Source organism: Leuciscus leuciscus (genome assembly GCF_965113295.1).
Source record: "Leuciscus leuciscus genome assembly, chromosome: 16".
Classification (NCBI taxonomy): Eukaryota; Metazoa; Chordata; class Actinopteri; order Cypriniformes; family Leuciscidae; genus Leuciscus; species Leuciscus leuciscus.
Genome location: NC_138740.1, coordinates 30616279 through 30637214, shown reverse-complemented (window position 1 = coordinate 30637214; position 20936 = coordinate 30616279). Strand labels below are relative to the sequence as shown.

Here is a 20936-nt window from a genome sequence, read left to right as displayed (position 1 = left end):
CGCAGTCGTATGGATAACTTTTATGATACTTATTGTGCTTTTTTCATTCAACCCCATCATGACTCTCTACACTCCAGTCCAGTAGATGGCGGAAATGTTCCATTGGTTTGTCAGACGCCAGAAGTTCCAGAGCAAGTATTTCTTGTGCATTGGTTGTAAACACACAGACACGCAACTCACTTAATTTTTATGTAGTTTTATATTTTTAGTCATTGCCTTCAACTTGTAGCTTTATATGATGTCGTGCGCTGCTATAAATTGTACAAATCGCCACTCACAAGGATGTAGTGTAAATTTTTTTCGGTAAGTTATATTTACTATATGAATGATTTGACTTTTATTTATGATTTCTCTCTGCCAATATGCAATAATAATACTAATAACAACAATAATAGTAAAGTTATGCGCGGAGAACATTGTCAGATTCAAACTAGCTGCAATTTTTATAAAAAACGTTTTCCGCTGGAGGACGTTCTTATAAGCAACAAGTAAACTGATTCTTTGTTAAAATAGAGTGACATTTTTTTTTTTTTTTCAGCAGTACATCTTATATTTAATCACATTTTCAACAGTTGTAACGTTATTTGGGGGCATTCAGCGATGCTTCTTTTGAATCGAATCTTTGAATCGTTCAGTGAATCGGTTGATCTAGTCGGAATAAGTCTCTCTCTCTCTCTCTCTCTCTCTCTCTCTCTCTCTCTCTCTCTCTCTCTCTCTCTCTCTCTCTCTCTCTCTCTCTCTCTCATTATATATCCACTTGTCTATTTATCTTTATCTCTCCTTCAGTTTCCCCTTAGGTGATAAGAGCAGGCTGCAGCAGTGGCTGGTGAACATCAGGCGGGACAAGTGGAAGCCAACTCCTTCTTCTCGCCTATGTTCTGTCCACTTTGAAGATAGCTGTTTCTTTACAAGCAATCTGGGCAAAGTGCGCCTTACTACAGCTGCTGTTCCCACCATCTTTTCCTTCCCTAAACACCTGCAGAAGAAGCCACCACACACCAGGCGAAGGCTTGAGAGGCGAGGGGATGTTGTATTGAGTAACGCTGAAGCTGTGGAGGAGATTGTGAGGGTTATTGTGGATGAAAGCAATGGGGCATCAGAGATTCATCCCGGTGGACGATGCAACATTTCATATAGCCATTTACCCTGCCATCCTTCTGTGCCGTCAGACACAGTTTGTCATTCCACGGATCACACCTACATGGCCGAATCGCCAGAGACGCTGCAGAACAGTTTAAACTTGGCCAATGCCGAGCTTACAAACTACAGGAAACGGTTGAAACTGCAGAGCGCCAGGATTAGAAGGTTGAAGAAGAAAGTGACTTCTCTGTCCTCCATCGTTTCAGAGTTAAGACAAGAGAGAAGACTTTGATTTGCTTTGAATTGTAATAAAAACTCTTTTTGAAAAAACGCTGTGGTTTCAGTGTGCTTTTGTTGTGGGTTTGTGATGGGCTTGTCAAGCTCCAAATGACATAGTAAAAGTATTTAAGAATGGGTCCAGATGACTCGTGTGCTACTGCATATTTCAAGCCTTCTCAAGCAATATGATTGAAATTTAAGTCAAAAATCGTACATGCATAGCCAAGAGTTGCTCAAACTTTTAAGAACCTTGACTTGACCTTTAAGGACTCCATGGCTGTGGCTTGGCTTGAAAGAGGAGGTATGTGATGGATGCTGTTCTGCTTTCCACCCGCCTTGCACTAGATTTATATATATATATATATATCATTTAAAATAAATTTAAGTTCAATAATTTCCAATAAAAGAAAAAAAATGAATACAATATTAAATACATTGTTATTGTAGTGTTATTTATATACTATTGTAGTTTGTATTCATATTTTGAATTAGCTTTTATTTGTATACACAGTTTTAGTAAAAGAAATTGTCAATTTATTATGTGCTTTTGTCATTTTTATTTTCATTTTTTAATATTACTATTTTAAGTTAAATTTATTTTATTTCAGCATTAGTTTTTTTGTTGAGTTTTATTTGTAAAATTTTATATCCAGTTAAACTAAATGGCAATTACTGAAATAAGTCTTTCATCATATATATATATATATATATATATATACATTTTTAAATTTGGCAGACGCTTTTATCCAAAGCGACTTACATTGCGTTATCCTATACAGGTATGTGCAATCCCCTGGGATCAAACCCACAACCTTGCGTTGTTAACAATGCTCTTATCACTGAGCTACAGGAAAGCCATTTTCTATATATAATGCCTTTCAAAAGTTTGGAAACATTGCTATTTTTAATGTTTTTGAAAGAAGTCTCTTATGCTCATCAAGCCAGCTTTTATTTGATATTTTTTTATAAAAACAGTAATATTGTGAAATATTATTACAATTTAAAGCAGTGGTTTTCTATTATTTGAAAGTATTTTAAAATGTAATTTATTCCTGTGATGCAAAGCTGAATTTTCATCAGCCATTACTCCAGTCTTCAGTGTCACATGATCCTTCAGAAATCATCCTTATATGATTTATTAATATAAATGTTGGAAACAGTTGTGCTGCTTAATATTTTTTTTTGGTACCTTCAGCATTCATTGATGAATAAAAAGTTAAAAAAGAACAGCAATTTTATTTCAGCGTTATTTTAATAAACAAAATAGTACAATAGTCTTATTTAACGGTAATAACCCTGATACAGTAATGGTAAATAATATCGCAAAAACAAAAGCTAGACATAACGGACCCTTACGATATAAACGTCATGACGTCACGACACTACGCCGTATGCGTAAGATCCTGCGCTGTACGCGCATTCCCGAAACCGAACGCCGCTATTTTTCATGGCAACAGCTTGCGGAGCGGCAGCCTACCCTACTATAAACACCCTCCAGCGCGAGATTAACCGGCATTTCGTCCTCGCATTGCGTAACTCCTCTTTGCCGGGTAGCGTTTAGTTATATTTAATTCAAAAGTGTGTATTTGTGAAAGTAAATCCAGGATATCATATGGTTGATAATAAAGCGGAGGATTCACGTCCTTTCTGATAGACAGCAGGTTTAAAGAGTCTTGCGGGGGGCAGGCAGTGGGTTGTTCTGCTGGGCGTGAATGACAGAAGGAAGAGAGAATATCGAATCGTTTGGTAAGCGTTATTTACACTGTCTTTATTATATTTCATTCGACAGTATCTGATAATTGTTTGTCGTATCTGTATTTAATGTGGTTTAGCTCTTTAAACAGTTGAGCTCGTCATATGTCAGCTATTTTTGTATCTATCACTGTTGTTTTTAGTCTCAGCTGATGCAACAATGTACGTTAAGTCTTGTCCAAGTGACAGTTCATGCATGTTGTTGTGGTAACTGATCTAATTGTGTTCACATTTTGCATAATGTGTTGTATTTTATCAAGATTATGGGGTTTAGATGGATAGAGCATTGTTTGAAAGACCATAACTGATGCATTCTGGTCCACCATGCTTAAGAAATAGCAGATTCTTTGGGGTGATGTCGTGGTGTTGGGCTTATAGATTATAGGTCCAAACCACTGTCGTAAAAGACCTGGATGTGTTCCTTTAGATGCCTGAATGCTAGTGTCCGTACCTGGATTTTAACTAGCTTAACAAAGCAAGCCTCTCTTGGTTAACCAGCCTTATTAGAAAGACAATACTGGTTGACCAGCATTGTTTTTTGCTTAACAGTATAGTTTTACTGGTCCACCAGCTAGACAAGCACCAAACTATAAAATTCATGCTGGTCCAATGTGGTCTTTACAGCAGAGAACAGGTGAACCGTGAACGGTCTCCATTGTTCCTTTGAGCAATGCATTTAAAGGGACAGTTCACCCCAAAATGAAAATACTGTCATTATTTACTCACCCTAACCCTAATGTTTTCCTTTCCTATGTGGAATGCAAAAATATATATATATATATTGCAGAATTTTGTCAAAGCTGATCTTTACCATACAATGATAGTGAATGGACATGAGGGCTTTCCAGCTCCTAAATGACAGGCACCTTGAAATATCATATAATTAATTCATGTGAATATTAATCCAACTTGAGCCAGGTTTGATGTCAGTGAAGTCAAAAATAACTGGTTCTTGCATGTCATTTGTTAAGTCAATTAATTTAAATGTACGCAAGTGCAAAATATATTTCAGAGCCAGAATGGAAATTTGTAGTAAATAACATTAATAATTCTGATTTGTTCCCAAACAAATCTATCATAAGGCTGCAGAAAACTTGGAAGTCTTGTGGATTTGTTTTATGGTGTTTTTAGCTTGATAGCTCCAGTCCCCATTTACTTTAATTGTATTTACTTTATGCAAAATATATATTAGATTGCTTTTCATAGAAGAAATAATTAATGTCGGTTTGGAACGACGTGGACGTGTGTAAATGATGACAGAACTTTAACATCAGGTTACTCCAGGGCTACTGTTCCCATAAGAAGTGTACTGACAATCAGTACACTTTTTTTAATACAATTAAAACATTTACAAATAATAATCATTTTAGTTTTAATATGATAATAATTAGCTCTAATAAATAATAATCAGTTAGTTTCTCAATTCTGGAGAGGAGAACTTTACCGTACTACTGCATGATAGTATTGTTGTGCGTGCGCATCTTTATTGTTTACGTCTGCAAACAAGTCGATACAAATCTCATAACGAGCCAGGAATTTTTTTAAATACAGTGTTAAGGAGACATGTGTTTCTCAGCACAAACCCCAAAGCTCAGCTTTTTTAGTTCACAGTTGTGCGTTTACCGTCTTCTCTTCTTGGCCTATATTTTGATGCCCTCTGTGTGAAATCTGATCACACCGGACAGAAGTTTTAGTTGTCGCAGTTGCCCTGGATTAGTCAGGTGTTCAGACTATCAGCCCCCCAGACCATTTTGACTGGCTGAATTGAATTCGCTCTCTCACTTCAACAGAAGGTCAGCAGTGATGGGCACTTGGCAGTGGAAACTCTTGGCTGGGCAGCTTTATGTTTGTCTGACAGATTCAAGCTCAGTCCTTGACCTCTGTGGCTGGGAATGACCCTGCGGTTCCATGCGCTTTTTGTTTCCGGTTAACATTTTTTTTATCCCCCGTTTCCATAATTTGACTGAGCTAATTTGGATCTGGGATTCCAAGAAATACCTGAAAACATTTTATGAATTATTTCCATTAAGTCAAATGAGACACCAGATTGCTATTTATGATTATACACATTTTTACTGGGTCATTTCTGTTATGCAGCATTCTTTTGAACTCTAACATTAAAAATTAATACGCTCGTGTTGTCTTTTAAAGGGATAGTTCACCCAAAAATGAAAATTCTGTCATCATTATTCACCCTGAAGTTGTTCCAAATCTGTATGAATTTCTTTCTTCTGCTGAATACAAAAGAAGATATTTTGAAGAATGTCCGTAACCAAACAGTTGATGGACCCCATTGACTTCCATAGTATATATTTTTTCATATGGAGGTTGATGGGGCCCATCAACTAGTTTTGGTTACAGACTGATTGGTAACCAGGCCGGCATTCTTCAAAATATCTTCTTTTGTGTTCAGCAGAAGAAACTCATACAGGTTTGGAACAACTTGAGGGTGAGAAAATGATGACAACATTTTTTGGTGAACTGTCCTTTTAAGAGAGTATTTTCATAGAAAGGTGTCCCAGACTTTCATATTTAGGCTCTGGTCAGATGTGATTATTTACACAAAGACAAAGGAAATTTACAAGATGGTAAAATTAGTGAGGGATTAAAAATTTTGGCTTGCATGAGGGTGTCAATGTTAATATTTAATGTGGATATTTTTAACCATCTTTTGAGTTTCTTTTTATAATATCATAATGATTTCTGTAATTTTATCAAACAGAATTGATTTTTTTAAAGTTACACAAAAAGTCGCTTTGGATAAAAGTGTCTGCTAAATGTTAATGTAAAAAAGTATCTCATAAAAATCATAAAATCCATTGCTGGCGCATACTAGTAATGTTTGAGCTGTGTTTTCCCACTAAAATGATGATGTCACTTCCTGGAAGATAATGTTATTAAAGAACTGGCTTTTACAAAACACTAACAGGATGGACAGTGATATTGAGGACACAGAAAAGCCAGATTGATTGCCAATTAAAACGATATTCCCAAAGAAAGATCAGAAGATGTTTTTATATTTCTCAAACCAAAGTAATTCATCACATTTCCAAATGAGTTTTTAGCATCACAACTGTTTTTAACATTGATAATAATAATAATACATGTTTCTTGAGCAGAAAATCTGTATATTAGAATGATTTCTGAAATATCATGTGACACTGAAGACTGGAGTAATGATGCTGAAAATTCAGCTTTGCATCACCGGAATAAATTACATTTTAAAATACATTTTTTTTAAAACGGGTATTTTAAATTGTAATAATATTTCGCATTATTACTGTTTTTACTGTATTTTTCATCAAATAAGCATTAAAAAGTGTAAGAAAACTAACCAATAGGCCTATGATTTAATTTATCCAACACATGTAGACCTAGACGTGAACATGATTCTGAACGTCGTCGCAGGAATGACCCAACAGTTAAATTGTCCTCCATTTTAATTTGGAAAGCACACCCATGAGCTATCAGATCAACACTGGTTTAAAACTGCATGTTCTCTGCCTCTATTTTTAAACATGATCTAAAATTACTATTTGGGTGCTTAACTACCTCTTTCTAATTATTAATAGTAACGTGTAACCTAAGATTGTCTATATTTGCACCCATAGCATTGTACTCGCGTCAATATGTCAGTGGTAAACACCTCAGAGTATAAGCTCAGCGTCTCTTTACATAGTCCGCCACATTAAGGACTTGTTGTTGTCATGATTTTTGCAGGATTAGTCAGAGTTCCTGGGGAATGTGACACTCGGTCCCACACCATCTCCCACATAACTGTGAAGCAGCTTTGAGAAGCATCCTCTTTATTTTTATACATCGTGAAACTGTAGAGGTTGCCAGGTGTAATACATTCTGGGCTGTAAGACCGTGGGTAGACGTGGAAGTGCTGGGTCATGTTGCTCATGGACACTAACCAACGGGCAGTGGTGGTTACTTGCTCAAAGTGACAAGAAGGTCACTGGGTTCATTGACGTGAGAGTTTTCAAGCAGAGATGGAGGCAGACGTCCAGGTTGCTCAATTCCCAGGCTGATGGTGTCTGGTTCATTCAGGTTTTTATAGACCTTTATTTTCATTTTAAATCTGAGTCATACTTCCGTCCAAGTGTTGGATTAATCATGTCAGTCAATACTGATTGAACAGCTCCTGAGGTTTCATATTCATATGATCATGTTTTCCGAGAAATAAAATATCATGAGTACATCTCTCATCCTAACCGCTGGAGTTTCCTCATTTCCTCTTTTTATTCTCAAAAACGCAAGTAATCCCTCTTCACAGCCTTGGTAAAGTTGTGCAAGTTAATATAGTGTGTGGTAAGTAAAAGATAATGTATAGTCAGGCTGCCGTTCAAAAGTACGGGGTCAGTGCGATTTTTTTTTTAAATGTTTTTAAAAGAAGTCTCACATGCTCGCTCACCAAGGTTGAATTTATATGCTCGCGTAATACAACGTGATTTATTTGTACGTTTTTGTACGTTCGTGATGTAAAATTAAAAGGATAGCAATAAAAAGTGAATGCTGGAATAAAAAAAATGCCTCCATCTTATCTGGAGTTTACAGGTATAGTTTGAGCTAATACATCACATACAATTTTTTTTATATAAAAAAAAAAAATTCTACAGTTTTTAAGTGGATAAACTCATTGTTATCTTCAAATTAATGCTAACTGTCTCTCAGTGGAGAAACCCGGGTGCTTTCAGGCTGTTTTCATGTTGACGTCACCTCTCATTAGGTTATTCGTTGACTAGTTACAGCCGCTGGAGTCTGTAATCAGTTTTACACATTAGGGTGAAGTCTAAACCTTCTGATTGAGTCACAAATATGGTGGGGGGTAGGGGTCAGTGATTTGCTAATTAGGCTAATCTGTAATGCATGACTATTGTTGTCTTCGGCAAGTAAACTGATGTGTTCCTCATGTTCTATCAAACCGTGCCTCAGGAAAATGACCTTGATTCCCTTCTACAAATGCTGTCTCGTACATTTATTACATCCCGACAGGAAAACAAGTGCAGTCTGTCAAGAAATTTCCTTCAGAGAGGCTCTAGAGGAAAGACATGTACATCTTTTTTGGGGGAAGAGCAGTCTGTAGTCTGTTTCTGACAAGGATATAACCACATGTTCTAGATTGTGGGAGGCCAAACATAATAATTTAGAAAGCAACCATTGTAATACACAAATTGGTTGAGTAATAATCTGAATATTATGGGTGAGATGCCCCTCAAATGCCTACAGTGGTAGGTTATGTCCTGGTTTCCATTATGAATGGAAATGCTAGTTCAGACTTCAGACACAAACTCTGATTAGATTATTTATTTAGATGTATTAATTTGATTATTTATTAGAATTTATTCAAATCTATTAGGCCCTGGAATTTATTTAAATTACATTTATTGTTTACATTAAAATCACATTAAAATGTGAACACAGGAATTGTTAAAGGGAATCAAAATGCATGTGTCTTATTGAATCCCCGGTTCTTGGAAATTTGGAACCAGTTCTCGATACACAATCCTAATGTTGTACACTATTTTTAAATGTCTCTTACTTTTGTTCTTTCTTTCTCTTTTCCAGCTATGTGCCTCTTGTGTGTGAATAATGTACAGTGATGGTGCCTTCTCAGACACACGTGATGCTCAAGTGGCAGGAGCACCTGAACAGCTCCTGGGCAGCGGAGGACAGCGTTCAGACAGCCACACGGCACGGAGCGTCTGCTCTCTATGCAAAACTGCTCTACAACAAGGAGGTTGTGGGCTTGGCCCAGCCGGTGCAGGACCTAATGGGTCCACGCTTGCCTGACTTCCAGTACGAATCCAGTGCTGAGGAGGAGAAGGAGGAATATCTATCCGCGCTGCTACACAGTCAACGATGCCTGGCCCACCGCATGCTGGCAAGGACCCCCTTTGCCCTATCCCTGCACCACAGGCTGGTGATCCTCCAGAGGGTGTTCTACGCCCTCCATAGCAAGTATCATGACCGATTCCGAGCGCCGCTCCCCCCACAGCCCTCATCCTCCAGTGCAGAAGGGGGCACTCTGGAGTCAGTGTCTGAGCCTTGGCCAACAGGCAGTTCCCGTTCAAAGTCGGGCACGGACGTTCTTATTGAAATGGGTGTCCGGACTGGGTTGAGTCTCCTTTTTGCTCTACTGAGGCAGAGTTGGCAGCGGGGGCGTCTTGAGAACCCACCAGATGTTGCTTTGTGCAATGAGGTATTGGCCACTGCGTCTTCAGTCCTGGCCGCCCTGCCTCCTCTTTCCTTGGCCAACGAGAACAAGATCCCAACAGTGGGGCTCGACTGTCTTGCGCAAGTTGGAGACTTCCTGAAGAAGACGGCTGTCAGCGGGTCCGGGGCGGATCGGGCGGGTCGCAGGCTAGCCCTGGAGCTCCTTCTCTCGCTAGCCTTACAAAGAGGGTCCTTGCGCTTCCTTCTGGAGTGGGTGGAGGTGGCGTTGGCCGCCTCTGCTTCTTCCACCACCTCTGAAACAGTTGGAGTGGGCTACGAGCTGATCCATCAAACACTGCAACAAATGCGCCAGCACACGGTGTGTTCCTACACCATGCGGTTGACCTAACGGTCATGCTAATAGCATAAGTGAAGTAATATACACAGTAATACTAATGGGTAATGGGCACTAGTATAGAAAGCTGTGCCTCTTTTGCACACAAAGAGAGTATAGAGTTACAGAACTGAGGCTAGGCTAACACCTTCCTCCATTTGTTCATCCCTCCCTCGGCACTTAAACGAAATCATTGTTGCTAATTGTTACTGTACTTCTAATACATTAGCACCATAGAGTAGTATACCATTATTCTGTATTCCTCTCATGGAGGGCAGGAATGGCTCAAACGTTTTTCCTTGCTCTAAATAAGATTGCGGCTTTCATTTGACTGGGAGCTCTTGGCCGACTTCCCAGCACTGAAAGCCGCACGAGCCACACCAGACCTGCCATGCTCTTATTTATTAATGTCTTAATTAATGGGAAATATGTGTACTTCAAGGCTTTTGTGCTTGAAGTTTAGCAGAACTTGTTCCCCATATTGAAGCAACTGTTTGTTTATAGATTCCCCTACTCCAGAGTACAAAGCTGATTTATTCTGTGAAAATCTAGCTAGTTAAGCACATTGGTGCCAGTATCGAGAATTGAGACTATCTTCGTAATCTTCAATCAAAACCTAATGAACCAATTTTCTTTTCATGATAATGTCACCTAGGTTGCTTGGCCACTGGATAACATTAACCAATAGCCAATCGATTATTTAGATGTTGCGTTTTAGCAAACCTTAGCATTTAGGCCACTTTTTACCTCAGAAATCCTACTCTACATGTTGTTTTCTCAATTCATATTTTATTTTAATCAATTACAAAAGTGGGTTGCTAGAAGTGGAACATGGGTTGCTAATCATCTTGCCTTCAAATCATTTAATTGATTATCTGAATGCAAAATTTGAAAACATAAATACTTAAATAAAACAAAATATTAATTTGATCTTCCTGTGAAGTGACAGACTTCTCTTTGGTGATATATGTTGTACTTCCAAACATTTATTCCGCTTTAACCACCCGTTTATTGCTATCGACTGCAAACTCGCATTCAGCCTCCATTCAATCAATAGCCAATTTATAGGTGTCCTCACCCATTTTTATTTCACTCTGATGCATGTCATAATATGGAAGAAAAGATCTGTCACTACTTCAGCATCTTATTTTGTCAGAGTTAACAAATAGAGTATGTTATCAGGGTTTTTTTTGTTCTACAGTACCTTTTATATTTTGAACGATCCACTGCAGCATTTCATTTGTTATTTGTTCTTACAGGCTTTTCGTGGTGAATCCGTCAATACTCAGGTGCTGAAGAAAGATGCTGACGGACTCTGTAGCCTCTCGCATGTTGCTCTTTGCCTTTTTGAAGAGGTTTGTATGTGCGAATAAATCTATAAGTGTTCACAGACTGTAATATAGGCCGTTTATATTAAGGTGTTAAGATTTCTCATGCCAAGTTGGAGAGACTTTGGCCTCTATAAGTCTTTATTCTCATAAATAAATCTTTAATCTGTGTGTGTGTGTGTGTGTGTGTGTGTGTGTGTGTGTGTGTGTGTGTTGTAGATCTGCACCCTGGCCTCTAACTGCTTGTGCTCATGTAACACGGGCTCTTCCTCTTCCTCCGGCTCGGAGAACGACGCCGTCATGGTGTACGTGTGGGGTAGCAACAGCAGCCATCAGCTCGCCGAGGGAACGCTGGAGAAGATTTTACAGCCCAAACTGGCTCAGGGCTTCAGCGATGCACAAATGGTGTGTGTGGGTTTGTGTTACTCAAGTGTGATGAAAACCCAAATAACTGGAAGCTGTCATGAAGCTTACATTAGTTCCAACAGAGACAGCATGAGAAGGAAAAGAAAGAAAAAAAATGTATGAGAGAGATCCCAACGCTCAATTTGACGGCAGAACAAAATAGCTTTTAATTAAAAGAGCCAATTGTTTTGTTGGTAAAGGCACTGTCTGGGCTGTTAGCTCATTTATATTAGATTGACAGTTTTGCAGTCTAATATGAGCTTTATAAGCATTTTTGTCAGATTTTATGGATGGAAGATATGCTATTGAAATGTTAGCTTGGTAAACTGTTTATAAGAAATATTAAACTGTTCAAGTTTGCATTTTGGTTCCTCTTTTCAGTATGACAGAAAAAAAATATATTTATATATGGTATAAATGTATTATATATATATATATATATATATATATATATATATACACTGTATATGTATATATATATATATATATATATATATATATATAAAATATATACGGTATAAATTTATTAGTTGCATGACAAGAAATGCATCATATGGGGCCAATTACGGTCTTTTTGTTTTTGTAAAATTATATCTATTTTTTTTTTTTTAAAGAGCATAATTCATTCTTTTTTTTTTTACGTTTTTAATTACAACTTTTAGAGGCAACAAGAAGTGATATATATATATATTTTTTTTATATGTTTATAATGCAGTCAGGCTTATTTACTACTATATTATAAATAATAGCAAACCATCTGTACCGATCTAAATTTCTTAGTTTCCTTTCTAACAGAATATGTGTTTTGGAAAGTTCTGTTATCTAATCTGGAGTAGCATTCAGGCCCAGCAGTCTCTGCTTTTTTTAATACAGACATGTCTTTTCATTATTATTGAGAAATACAATTTAGAAAACAGCAGCCGCATCTTAATAAACTGTGCCTTTTCACTAATACGGTTTAGACATCCTTGATCACAGTTGATTCAATTCACTCAGCTCTAAATGGTGCTCTTGTTTTTCCACCTGCAGATTGAGGCTGGCCAATACTGCACATTCTCTGTATCTGCTGATGGTGCAGTGAAGGCTTGTGGGAAGGGTAGTTATGGGCGTCTGGGATTGGGAGACTCTAATAACCAGTCTATGCCTAAGAAGCTGGTTCTGGAACCGCCTCGCACCATGAGGAAGGTGTCATCGTCCAAGGGGTCAGACGGACACACGCTGGCCGTCACGGCAGAGGGAGAGGTGTTCAGCTGGGGAGACGGAGATTACGGCAAACTGGGCCACGGGAACAGCGCCACGCAGAAATACCCTAAGATTATACAGGGCCCTCTTTTAGGAAAGGTGAGAGGAAATAATGTCTTCTACATGCAGAATGTAGGTTTTTTTTTATTTTATTTTATCGTGTCTTATCCAGAGTATTTGCCTGGGCTCTTTTGACTTGGGCGAGTAAGCAACTCCCCGAATACTCTGGTAATTACTTACAATTCCATAGCTACCACATGACCTGAAACTGCATATAAACACCCTGGCAACCACTAATATTTCTTCAGAAAACGTAAGAAACTAGTTTGTGTGTTATCATTGCATTTGTAAAAGTGTGCGTGTTTCCTGTGTGTTTATTGCAGGTGGTGGTGTGTGTGTCTGCTGGATACAGACACAGTGCTGCGGTGACTAATGACGGAGAGCTGTACACCTGGGGGGAAGGCGACTTCGGTCGACTCGGTACATCACTCTCCTCTTACAGACCCTCAACATCACTGAACACACACACACACACACTTGAGACCTGAGTATATGTTCTCAGATGTAGTGTTGTCAGTGAAATACAATTCACTATTGATTTCTGTGAGGTGGTTTTAATGGTTTGAAAGACTGCTGTGCACAGAGGTTGTTGTTTTTTTAATCCACTGAGAAATAATTGGTCAGGCAGTGGACAAGACTGAGTCAGGCTGTTGTGTCAGAAGTTCTGCCTGTCTGTCTCTGTCTTATTTTTACTCTGTCTGTCATGTAGGTCACAGCGACAGTCACAGTCGTAACGTGCCCACTCTGGTCAAGGACATCAGTGGGGTCGGGCAAGTGGCCTGTGGCAGCTCTCACACCATTGCTGTGGCTCAAGATGGCCGAATCGTTTGGTCCTTTGGAGGAGGGGACAATGGTAATATTTCATATCCACCTTATTTTGCAATGTGTTATTCTTTTCTGTGAATGTGATTAGGTTTATAATTATGTAAGTACATTAAAATAACATAAGAAATGCCAGTTTGCAATATCAAGCAGCATAATGTGCTGTATTGTACAGCTAAAATAACTGGAAGCAAATGACAGTGAAAGCCTGTGATGAAGTGGCCATATTATATGCTTCTGTAGCATTTACATTTTTCAGTCATAATTTAATTTCTCATGAACATTTTCCGTCATCTCGTTGAAGTGAAGTCTTAGAGACATTACCAGACAAATGTAAGATAGTCATCCTTTAGCAAAGCGCCTTTTTCAAGGCTGTTAGTAATGTGTTCAGACTCTCTTAGTAAGTCAATTTGCTATTTAGTGATTGAAAATCCTCAAATCTTCATGGAGACTGAAGTCATTTTATTTTAATAATGTTTTGCCTGGGATTTCAAATAGAGAGAGAGAGAGAGAGAGACTGGTATTCAACCATTTTTTAAATCTTCTTTCTTTCTTTCAATCTTTCTTTCTTTCTTTCTTAGATTTTTTTATTTATTGTATTTATTATTTTATTTTTATTTTTTTTACAGATATTCACACTGATATTCTACAAATAGTTAGGTCTTCACAGCCAAAGTAACATTTTTAGCTTAACATATATAGATACAAATTTATTCTAAATATGAATTAATGAATTATTTAATTATCTAGTTAATTTAGTAGTCCATCCATCCCTCCATCCCTCCATCCATCCATCCATCCATCCGTTGGTCTCTTATTTCAAAATTCAATTGCTCCTGTTCACCCAAGGAATATCTGTGATAATAGATTTTTGTGTTCTTTTTTCCCCACATGAATTGAACAATTTGAATTGAATGGCATGCAAAGAGGGAATATTTGACTCAAGTTTTATTTGCCACAGCAATTTTAACAGCTATACACAGTTTACAGCAGTTGTTCAGGTAACATTCCTGGTCAAAATCAATGTGCACATACACATTCTTCTGTCTTCTGCCCTCCAGAGTGAGTAGGACATAGTGACGCTTACTTTTCATAAGTAGAGCATGAAAAATTCTGCAGTGCAGCACTATCAGATATAATATCCACAGACAAGCTTAAACATGTTTGAAATAAAGGTGAAATATAGAGACAGTTGTTGATGCTAGTACTGGCACGGCCACTGAATTTGACACACCTTAAATTACTGTTGTCCATGTCACAGGGATTTCTTTCTGTGTGTGTGTGTGAATGGTGTGTTTGTGTTACAGGTAAACTGGGACATGGGGACACAAACCGTGTATACAGGCCTAAAGTGATAGAAGCCCTGCATGGCTTTATTATCAGAAAAGTGTGTGCTGGGAGTCAGTCATCACTGGCTTTGACATCTGCTGGCCAGGTATATACAACCACTCATTTATCCCACAGACTCGAACTGAGTAAACATGTACCGTTATATCCACCCTTATAAATTCTTGTGTCTCTATGCTCTCCTGTGTGCGATGCAGGTGTTTGCGTGGGGCTGCGGCTCGTGTCTCGGCTGCGGCTCGTCTGAGACCACCTCTCTCAGACCTCGGTTGATAGAGGAACTCAGCATCACTAAAGTCATCGACATTTCCTGTGGAGACAGCCACTGTCTCGCTCTGTCTCACGGTGAGAGAGATGGAGAAACAAATGAAAAAAATAGGATTAAATAAGATTAAAAAACATTAAATATTATGTCATTTCTGCTCCACAAGGCAAATTTTGCTGTCTGTAATATTATTAGACAAAACTTTTTTTTTTTCTAAAGTAAGGCTACAGAGTTTTGTGTTGTTAACAGTATTTATAATTCAATTAAATTATTTAATGAGTAATTTATTTTATAGAAATTATTTGTAGATCAATGATATTTATTATTATTTTTTATTTTATACTATTATATTTATAAATATTTTGAATGAACTTTACTACATAATATACTTTTTTCATTATTATTATTTTAATTTTAGTTTGTTTAAATTTTTTTTTTTATGTGCCTTTGTCATTTTTATTATATTTTGTAGCAATTTCTATATAGCTTATAGCTTTACTTCAATTTAAACTTATTTATGTTATTTCCAAAGGCTACGTTTTGTTTAATTTTTTTTAAACATTTTCTACATTTTGTTTAATTACATTTTTTTTTATATTTTAATTTATTTTAGCTTTATTTTAATTACAGAAAACAATTTTTAATAGTTGACAATTACAATACTCGTGTTTTTCCAAACCTTGGATTTCTTTATTTTGTGGGACACAAAAAGAGGGTTTTGAAGAGCCGTACTAGTTACTATTTTTACTATTTTTTTCAAGCCTCAAAACGGACTCTATAAAAGTCCATACAACTTATGCACTACATTCCAAATCTTTTGAAACCCTATGATACCTATGTGATGAAAGGACTAAAGTCGTTTTTCACTTAAATGAAATTCTCAGATTCACGAAAATGCTTATGCAATTTGATTGTTTTTTGTTACAGAAAACGAAGTGTTTGCTTGGGGCAACAATGCCATGGGCCAGTGTGGGCAGGGCCACACCTCAACGCCAGTCACCAAACCCAAGAAGGTGATTGGTCTAGAAGGGGTTTCAATACAGCAGATCACTGCAGGCACGTCCCACAGCCTGGCCTGGACAGCAGTTCCTACAGACAGGTGAGGAGAGAGAGACAAAGACCTATTCAGTAGTTGTGATGAGTGATATGAAGGGGCTTCCACAATGCATGTACAGTATTTCATTATTTATGTCCCTCATTGTCTGATAATGGAAATAAAAAGCCCTCACTTCCTCATCTAAACCCAAACCAAAAGCAGTTTGTCCTGAAATGAGTTTGAGCCCACAGGAAACGACAACATTCTCATATTCGTCATGCAAATCAAAACCTGTATCGCTCCATCTGGAGTGAGTTTCACCACTAATGCATTAATGCAATCGCATTTCCATTTTCCATTTTCCATTATTCAAATATGTTCACTTAACATTGTTTTCCTGGCATGACTGAATGTGAATTATCTATGTGTCTTGTGTGTGTGGCAGGCAGCTGGTGGCTTGGCACAGGCCATTTTGTGTGGATCTTGAGGAGAGCACATTTACATACCTGCGCAGTTTCCTGGAGCGTTACTGCGATAGTATCAGTGGAGACACTCCTCCTGCACCTTTCCCCTCTAAGAGGTAAATAAACACTTGGACCAGCACCAAACCACCTAGATTTACAAATGATGTCCTATGAATTGTGATTTGAACCAATAACCATTAAACAATAATATGGACTGTATAGTGTATATAGAGGCACGGAATATCAGATATTGCTGTTTTAGAAACATAAAATATGCAACAAATCTTGTTGATGGATAGGTTGGTGGATAGATGGATAGATGCATGGTGTGAAATTATAACCAGCTACCCATCCAGGGGTCTTTTTGCACAGTGGCGGGTGACCTGAGACGCCTTTCATTTGACAAGGAACGCTTGAAAGCAACGCACATGCTTAAATTCACATTTTATTTATTTGTGGAAAATAAACAACAAAAAGAAAGCAGGCATTAATAACAATTTGTTTTATTTATTTAAATGTATCGTTTATTTTTAATCAGTTTAATCAGTTTATTTTTATTTTAATAATAATTGTATAAATTGTAATTAATTGATTTTACTTTTTACATTATTTTGTTTTTTATATTTTTAGTTTGTTGAATTTTTATATTTTCATTTTATGTTGAAATGTTTAAAAGTGCATTTTATAGTACTTTATAAAATGAATGAAAATATATGGATATATGGATCAGTGTTATCATATTTTAAATTAGTTTTAATGTTTATATTTTTCATTTTAATTTCAGTTAAATTTCAGTTTAGTTTTGTTGTATTTTGTTCAGTTTTAGTTTTTTTGGTACATCACAATAATTTTTTAATTTTTTGTAATTTTTATATATATTTTATTTCAGTTAACGTTTATTTTATTTCAAGCAATAAAAAAAATAAAATAAATAAATAAAGGTTTTAGTTTCAGTTATAATTATAACCCTGATATGGATTGATGGATGGATGTTTAAACCATTCCAGTCTGATGCATTGACATTTGCAATGTCAGTAGTCTACAGCTGTAGACTGCAAGATTTAAGATTACATAAGAGCTGTCATACAGATTATATAATATCGCTGATATTTCCCTGCTGAGGCCACAAGATGGTAAGTGATTTATGTTGACCTTGAGGTCAGAACATTTATTTCTGCAGCAGTATCTCTAAAGAAAGAGAGAGAGAGTGTGTCAAATGTCTTAATGATCCCATTATGTGGAAGATCCCAGAATACCCTATCACTTTATATGCTGCTTTGGGCATCTTTATTTTTTTTGTGGCGCTTGCAAAGGTAAGCATCATGGTTACTATTGCTCATTCTGATACATATGAACACTTTAACTCTAGCCTCTTAGTTTCTGCATGTGTTTTTGATTTTTCACTACATAGCAACCTCCCAAAACAACTGCATAGCAATGCCTTATCATCCACCTAACACACCTTAGCATTGTGGCAGAGAGTTTTGCATGGGCGAGCAAGAAATCTGGTTTATCTGTGTCAACGTCAGCTGCTGGAAGACATTCATATAACAGGAATGTGACACACACACAGCCACAGGGGTAACTGGCACAAGCCCATACCCATCTTCATACCCACAGGGATGGGGTCAGAGCAGCATATGGCCTGGCACTCGGTAAAGGTCACTTTAGACTTCTCATCTTTAAACTTGTCACTCTCTCTCCCTCTCGGTTTCTTTCCCAGGGAACATCACCAGTTTGTGTTGTTGTGTATGAAACTGTTGTCCATCCACCTGTCGCTGGCCCACGCAGGGGGAACAGGGGCCACAGTGCTTGGTGCTCAGGGTCGACCCCTCAGGAACCTGCTCTTCAGACTCATTGACTCTAATGTACCAGACTCCATACAACAGGTCTGCCATCAAACACTGAGCTTTTATATTTATAATTCCCGTATATACATCCATTTGATGACAACTACTGTTCAAAAGTTTGGGATTATTAAAGAAATGAACACTTTTATTCAGCAAGGAAACATTAAACTGATCAAAAGTGACTGTAAAGACATTTATAAATTACATAAAGTACAATTTAAAATAACTGCAGTTTCTTTGACCTTTCTATTCATCAAAGAATCCCACATTCAGATGTGCCATCACAGAAATATTATTATACTAATATGTATTTTAAAATGTGTTATTTAAAATTTTAATAATATTTCACAATATTACTTTTGCTGTATTTTTAATCAAATAATTGCAGCCTTAGTGAGCAAAAGTTAAACATTAAATTAAAACATTAAAAAATATACCGGCCCCAAACTTTTGAACAGTATTGTACGGTTGTAATTAAATTCATATTACAAGAAATTAGTAAAGCTCACAGAAAGTGCTGAATAGATGTGAATATCTGTTTCTTTGTGTGATTTATTGTGCACTTTGGAAAATGATACTTGGCAAGGCATATGTTAGTTGTCAGTAGCAATGTTTTCATCCACATTTATGCATGATAGAAAGATTGTGAATAAAGAGCATTTCCATACCTTGCGATCAAGAGAACAAAACTTTATCTTCTGTGGAAATTGGTGCTAAAATTCTAATAGAAATGGAAGTTGTAGTCATTGTGAAATCTACTCTGACTCTTTTACTACACATATTAAATGATATATTTCATTATATATCAAACTTATCTGCTTCAAGTAAATACATTTTTTTTTATGTGGATTATATTAAAATCTGGTGGTTTCCATCTAGAATTTTTTAAATGCAAAATCTCAAAAGACATATTTTATGTTCATGGTTTTTTAAAACACACACTCCCAACAGTACAAGCTATATTTTCTGGCTTACACAACAGTAAACAACTTCAGCCAATCAGAATGCTCACATATGCTGCTGGAGTTCTGCCCACATGTTAAAAACACTAAGATGATGGAATCGGTGGCTCTGTTTTCTCTTCGAGGGAGTTTGCAGAGGACACGACTTTTCACAACCTTCAAGAGTTCAGTGTAACCGCTTCGACTGAGTCATCTGTCAGAATGCCAGTATATGAGTCATTCCCTTCACCATGGTAATTAATTGTTGTTTGTGTGTGTGTGTGTGTGTGTTTAGGCTGTAATGAGCACGCTGTCCATCGGAGCGTCTCTTTTGCTGCCTCCTCTCAGGGAGAGAACCGAGCTGCTACACTCTCTGTTACCTCAGGGCCCGGAGAGCTGGGAAAGCCTGTCTAAAGGACAGGTACTCATACACAAACACTATCAAAGTATCCACATTTGCTGAGAAAAGCCCTCAAATGAACATAACGCAAGTTAAAACTATGTCTCTCAACCCCTGCTGTTCCATTGTGCTCCAGTTGTTTTTACCGTATCATGTAAGTATTGTAGTAAATGTTTGCTAATTACTCAGTGATATTACTGTTTCCCGTTCTACAGCGCCTACAGCTGGATATGGTGCTGAACAGCCTGCAGGAACAGAGTCATGTGGCGTCCCTGCTGGGATACAGCTCGCCTGGGGAGCTGAGTGCAAGCTCGCCTGGGGAGCTGAGTGCAGGTCTGGCACTGCCGCCCACCCCTGACCGCCCCACAGGAAGTGTTAGCTCAAGTTCAGAAGCTCCAGACCACCTTCACCTGGCCGAGGTCCTCCTGAAGACCTTGCTCCTCAGCATCGGCTTCTATACGGTCAGTCCAGATTGACAGACACAAAAGATTCTTTCTATTTCCAAGCCTTGGTTTAATTTCAATTTAATTTAAAGAATTTTAAAAAAGCATTAAGTAAGCATATTCATTTGCAACAGTCACTCTTTCCCAAATATATTTTGGAAATGGACTTCATAATTTTAAGTTTTTCCTGTACTCGTTTAGGAGAGGAAATATGCTTTAAAAACTGACATTCGAACAATTTGACTTTTGGAAAACCACATTTTTTTTTTATCCTATAATTTTGCTGATTATTATTATTTAATATATATAAATAATAATTAATATAGAGAAAAATATAATTGATAATATATATTTAATATAATAATTTATAATATATACTACTGTTCAAAAGTTTGGAGTCGGTAGGATTTTAAAACAAATGTTTTTGAAAGAAGTCGCTCACCAAGGCTGCATTTATTTGAGATAAAAATAAATAAAGTGAAAACAGTAATATTGTGAAATATTATTACCATTTAAAATGACTGTTTTCTATTTTGATATATTTGAATATGTAATGTATTCCTGTGATGCAAAGCTGAATTTTCAGCATCATTACTCCAGTCTTCAGTGTCAATTGATCCTTCAGAAATCATTCTAATATTCTGATTTAGTGTTCAAGAAACTCTTTTTCTT

General features: G+C 37.1%; 1 protein-coding gene across 1 annotated transcript in view; it reads left to right on the top strand.

Moving 5' to 3' along the window:
• The first annotated feature begins 2760 nt into the window (after nt 1-2760).
• Nucleotides 2761-20936, top strand: part of LOC309477340 (putative E3 ubiquitin-protein ligase HERC1) — a 67558-nt gene continuing 49382 nt past the window's right edge. Inside the window, 14 exon segments of the mRNA XM_082140576.1 lie at nt 2761-3105; nt 8683-9649; nt 10924-11019; nt 11212-11397; nt 12427-12738; nt 13023-13119; nt 13409-13552; nt 14829-14956; nt 15066-15210; nt 16058-16229; nt 16612-16746; nt 18354-18519; nt 19717-19842; nt 20037-20282. Coding sequence (XP_081996702.1) covers nt 8717-9649; nt 10924-11019; nt 11212-11397; nt 12427-12738; nt 13023-13119; nt 13409-13552; nt 14829-14956; nt 15066-15210; nt 16058-16229; nt 16612-16746; nt 18354-18519; nt 19717-19842; nt 20037-20282 — 2886 coding nt within the window. The 5' untranslated portion in view covers nt 2761-3105; nt 8683-8716.